General features: G+C 37.6%; 1 protein-coding gene across 1 annotated transcript; it reads right to left on the reverse strand.

Annotated features, from left to right (window-relative positions):
• Positions 1 to 3,830: 3,830 nt before the first annotated feature.
• LOC107779111 (protein DOG1-like 4) lies at positions 3,831 to 5,450 on the reverse strand. Its single transcript, XM_016599454.2, has 2 exons — positions 4,859 to 5,450; positions 3,831 to 4,617 (listed from the first exon to the last, which is right to left on the reverse strand). Exons 1-2 carry the CDS (start codon positions 5,309 to 5,311, stop codon positions 4,390 to 4,392), a joined length of 681 nt encoding a protein of 226 aa, XP_016454940.1. The 5' UTR covers positions 5,312 to 5,450; the 3' UTR covers positions 3,831 to 4,389.
• Positions 5,451 to 5,755: the final 305 nt, after the last annotated feature.

Raw genomic sequence — 5,755 nt, forward strand, 5'->3', positions numbered from 1 at the left:
GTATAAGAAGTTTCTAGAACCTGGGGGAGTTGTCCCCATTTGGTTAACACAAAAATGCTGAGCCAATAAGGGATATCCAGCTGTCCAGGTGGTTAAAAATGTCTTTTCAGGCTGAGAGAATATTTTCTTAATTGGTTTAGAGCACATGACCTTAGAGGTCTATAAAAGGGTGCCCTTCCTTCACTCAGAAACCAGATTTAAAGCATCATTCTCTGCACTAAAAGTTCTTCATTGTTAGCTAAAAACTTTTCTGATTTTCACAAGAAAACTAGAAAAAATTCTTTGAAATTTTCAAACTCCAAAAGGGCTGAAGCATGATTTAAATTCTGGAAGCTGTGGTTGATGTTATTGTGTTGTTTTTCTCACATTGTGGCTGAAATTCTCATGTTTTGTTTTGCTTTGGTGTCCAAGTACCTTTTGGACTTTAAATGACTTGTGAATTGCAAGTCTGAAATATGTAATCAAATGTGAAGATTGAATGATATATTGCTGCCAGATGAAATTTGTTCACATGTTTTATTTTAAGTTCATTTAGTCCTTGTAGTACTGTTAGTTTTCCTTTATGTGTTTTCCATTTGTTCATGTCACTGATTTTGTATCTCGACTTCAAGTGTAGTTTGGAGTCCTCTACTGTGTTGATTTGTGACTTAAATTTGTTGGGTTTGCTTAGATCTATTTAGGTCAGTGTTGATTCTCAGTCTATGACTAGTCCATAATATGCTTTCGTTGGTTTCAGAAGTGAACTTTCAGTTTCTTTACATGTGTTTCCCCTTGAGCTACCCAACTCTTTATTAACTTCTGGTTTCTCTCAGCTGTACTAAGACAAAGCAGTAGTCTAGTAGGGATTTTTATATGTTAAGGTAAGGATTAGTCCACTGATTCCTTTAAGTTTAAAAAGTTGATTTAGCCTTCGTGTATGTTGATTTTGGCTGCTGAATCTGCATAGTTTAATCATTTAATTTCAGCATTGCTAGAGTACTCTGTTGATATGAGAATTAGTAGGTTTAATGAGTAGTTTTAAATCCATGTTCATTTTACCACTGATTGTAGTATGTTGTCAAATTTAATTCACAATCTGGTTGTTCATGTCTGGTGTTCTCGTATCATGTTTCTGTAGTTCTTAAGGGCAATTGGGCCCAGTTTGGGCCTGTATGAGGCCGCCAGTTTAGGAATGGGTTTAGCTTTTGCTTTTTGTTATTTTCTCTCTTTGGGCTCAATTCTGAGCCCTATCCGGCACTATCAAATTGTCAAAATCTTTAAATAATAGGGAAACTACTGCTGGCCCAGAATCCCTTTAAACAACTAAGCACCTAGTATTAATTAAAATGTGCTTATAACAACTGAGCCGTATCCGACACTATCAAATTGTCAAAATCTTTAAATAATAGGGAAACTATTGCTAGCCCAGAATCCCTTTAAACAACTAAGCACCTAGTATTAATTAAAATGTGCTTATAACAAGGAGAATTAAGTTAAACTCTGATCCGGATTAAGATCTGGATCTCTTTTAGGCCGTTTTCTATCAAATGTAATTCTAGAAAATAGATTGGGGTGTGTCATTTTATTTAAATTACTCATGGCCCTCACAAATTTTATAACTAGATATTAACAATGAATATTCGTAGAAAGGCCTTTAGGCGCGTTTAAAATACAATTGTGATTGTGTACACATTCGCGTGACATAATTACGATTCTAAAAACCAAATCGGAGTATGCGTTCGCGCAACTTCGACCAAACCTTTTCGTAATAATAAATTTGTTATCAATATAGTCCGCTCTAATATAGTTCTTTAAAATAGACTGAGGTGTGTCATCCACAATTGCATCACTTATGGCCCTCTTATTAAGTCTTGTAAAAATAATATTCGTAGTTTGCTTTAGGCGCGAATTAATCTATCATCGTGATTGTGGACACGTTCGCGTGACATAATTACGATTCTTAAAAACAAAATCAGAGTATGCGTTCGCGCAACTTCGACTAAACTTTCTTAATAATAATAAAAAGTTATTAACTGTGGACACGTACGCATGACATGATTTTTGACGCACCAAACAAATGGATACATGTACACGTGACTCATTTTAAAGTTAATTTCTTAAACTAAAAGAGGAAAATACACATAGGTTCTAAAATAAGTAATTAAACAATTGATTGCCTAACACCTTCTCCCAGGTTAACAGAATTCCTTACCCGGATTTCTGTGTTTCGCAGACATTAATACATAGTCAAATCTCCTCGATTCGGGATTCTAAACTGGTGACTTGGGACACCATTAACTATCCCAAGTGGCGACTCTGATCTTAAATAATAATCTTGTTTCGATTGTCACTTAAATTAGAAAAAACTCTCTTATACCCTCTTCAGGATAGTAAAAAGGAGGTGTGACAATCGCGCCGGTAGTTGGGAATACCATGTCAATGCTCCCCCTGTCAGAGTTTCGCCAAACTTTTTCAGCAGTACAGATGACACTTGTTCCTTTGATAAATCGTTACCTTTTACTGCGGTAACATAATGGATTAAGTGATCCTCCGGGTCCATGGTGCCATAATATATTTTCAAATATGGCGGCATTTTGAAGGTCTTCGGAATAGAATGGGGAGTTTCCCCTTCGCTATATGGCTATTCGACGAATCGGCCTCCATCGCATTTTGGTAACAACTTCGGAGCGTCTGGTATTTTATTCAACCCTTTCCTGATGTTCCTTCATCTGGTCGCAGAGTGTTTTGTTCTTGTTTTCCATCTCTTCCATTTTCTTTAAGATGGCCGTATGTGCATTGTTTCCTTCATCAACAATAGTACGGGTGTTACCTGTTCGTGTAGCGTTTGGCTCATCGGCAACAACTGCGGTTTCTGAGGGTAATATGTCTTCGATATCTCTCTGAACGGGTTTCTCGAGCATGCTGCTCAAGGTGTTTGTCACCATTCTTCTAATAGCCTTTTCACGGCCGATGGCGCTTCTCGTGCTGCAGTTGTTGAGGTTTCCCTCTCGTGCAAGATCGTTAGATCGTCGTGCGGGGGAGGTGAGATCTCTCCCTCAGGTGTAACACTTGGTGTAGCGTTTTCGTTATCTTCTCCACTAGCTTCGTTGAGGAAATTCAGGAGGTTGTTTGTGATACCCACTATTGCCTTTAGCCTTGCTTCTTCCTTTCCCGCCATTGTTGTCCTTTATGAAGCTAAAGAAAAGTGATTATTTCTTTCAAGAATCTAGATGAAAACTACGATTTCAACTATAGAAATCTCCACAGACGGCGCCAAATTGTTCGACTCAAAAGATAACCAAATTGTTTGACTCAAAAGATATCGAAACCTTTTTGAACAAATCAATTAAAATTGAAGGGGTAAATCTTAGCTAAGTATAATTATCTCTAGATTGGAAGATAAGTAAGAAGAAGATGGGTAATAAGATTTCTTTATCGATCTAAATCAGTAAAATCCTTTCAAGAACACTTCTCATTCATAAGTAGAATTGTGGCCAGTATTCTCGATGCCCCCTTTATAAAGTTATGGTTCGCTATATATATAGGGAGTGAGTCCCTTCTAAGCTGTAAAAGACAGATTATAAGGAATATTCGAAGGAATATTCTTAGTATCCCCTAACGGGCCTATATTATTACAAGGGTCGTATAATCTCTTGTTTGTCTCAAGGTCGTCCTCTGCAAGGCGTCCGATTATGGGGAACTCGCCGTTTCGTCGATGATCGTGGTTGTTCAAATTTGGACCCATACAATGTCATGGTGGACGAAGTAGTCAGTACTTGTATAAAATTGTAGAAGGCAATTAGCAATCGGTGTAATAGTCAATGTGCGTGTAAATTAGTCCGAACATCATAAAAATATAATTAACAGTACAAAGAATAAAAAGATTTCTGTTTCCAATCTCTCAGCCTTCTTATACTTGGGCCACGCCAATATGCAATATACAAGTTACAACGATACAGAATAATGGGCTGTGGAGTACAAAGAAGTTGAGGATAGTGGATACTGACCAGTTGTAGGTCTCAACACAAGTTCCCCGCACCGAGTTACGTATTACCCACCACGTTTTGGTGTAACGTCCATGTCGTGGCGAGATGGTTTTAGTGACCAGTTGTAGGTCTCAACACAAGTTCCCCGCACCGAGTTACGTATTACCCACCACGTTTTGGTGTAACGTCCATGTCGTGGCGAGATGGTTTGAGTAACAAGTGTATCGTGCATGTGTGCATGTGCGTATTAGCTAACACGTGCCATGATACGTGGCATAACTACTCATCCACTTGTAAAAGAAAAGAACAAATCAATTTCTTGTTTTGTTTTTCTCCGAGAAAAACTGATCCGAAAAAAAGAAAAAAAAAACATGCAAATTAAACTAGTTGCATGATGAACAAGGAAGTAATATATAATGAGAAGTCAGGGATTCCCTCGTTGACGATCATGATTGATTCCCCATCTACGGATGCCGAATTGCAAATGCGCCGCTGCGATCAAGAATTCCACCGCTTGCTGTGGCGACAAAAGTTGCACCAAATTCTCTATGGTTTTCATTCTCAGTTTGTCCGCCCTCTCTAAAATGCTCACCAGCCCTTCCATTTTTGCATCTATATCTCCCATCAACCCAATTACTTCACTTGCACCATCCTGCATGTAACATATGAAAAAAAATCACACACATTAATTATTTGCAATTCTGGACTTAAATAGAGTGGAAATTAATTGATGAGTCATATACTAATATAATTGAGGTTCTTAGATTCAACCTCAAACAACTCAAATTAAATACGCGGCTATAGGTATTGTAAGTGATAGAGTGGCCTACCAGGAGATTCAGCCGATTGATATGAAAAAATTAAAACAGAGATGAGTATATGGATGTGCATGCCTGCCAATCGGAGAGTTCATCAGCAATAGCATTTTCTTCCTGAACAGCTTGACATTGAAGTTCACTGACACGGCGGAGTTGGTCGGGAGAGAGATCACCGAGATCGCCGTAGCGGAGGCCGCGTAGAATGTCGATGATATGGGACTCGAATAAAACGCTGGATTCAGTGTAGATAAGGTGGAAAGCGGTGGTGGGTCGCCAACCGGAAATCCAGTGGAGAGAACGTTCAAGAGAAGTGCACCAAGGTGCAGAAAAAACGGAGAGGATATCATTTTTTGCAGCCAAGGACTTGACTCGGTAGTACTCGGAGTAGTGGGACATGACTTTTTGAACAAGCTGTTGGTGCAACTCGTGGTGTTGGTCATTGGTGGCGGGTCTTGGGGCTTGGCTCAGTTGATGTACCATTCCTTTGAGCTGCTCAAACCATGTTTCATAGAATAGTTGGAAGCTCATCCTTCCTTTTCTTCCTTCCTTGTGTTTTTAGTTTCTTACTTTCGAGTGGTAAGAGAGGTGTGTGTTCAAGTGTAGGTGACTGCAGTCTTTATCTTCTATCTATAATTAACAGCAGAAGACAAAAGCACCAAGCCAAATGACAAAATAATAGAAAGACATTAGTTATTAAATTAGTTATTGATTATTATTTTTAATTTAAATATATCTAAAAAATTAAAATAATTAAAAAAACTACCATATATATATATATATATATATATATTAATTGGTTACTTTAATTTAATTAATAAATATATATTTCTTATCTATATCTATATTAATAATTAACTATAATAAAAAAAATAACTACCCATTCAAATCTCTATAATTAAAAGCAGAAGACAAAAGTATCTCATGAAGCCAAATGGCAAAACAATAGAATGACACATGACATAATTAGTTATT

Source organism: Nicotiana tabacum, chromosome 10 (genome assembly GCF_000715075.1).
Source record: "Nicotiana tabacum cultivar K326 chromosome 10, ASM71507v2, whole genome shotgun sequence".
In the NCBI taxonomy this organism is placed as follows: domain Eukaryota; kingdom Viridiplantae; phylum Streptophyta; class Magnoliopsida; order Solanales; family Solanaceae; genus Nicotiana; species Nicotiana tabacum.

Coding starts and splice junctions, on each gene's coding strand:
- LOC107779111 (XM_016599454.2), bottom strand. CDS start 5,311: ATGAGCTTCCAACTATTCTATGAAACATGGTTTGAGCAGCTCAAAGGA. Junction 4,618..4,858: donor ATGAACTCTCCGATTGGCAG/GCATGCACATCC, acceptor TGTTACATGCAG/GATGGTGCAAGTGAAGTAAT.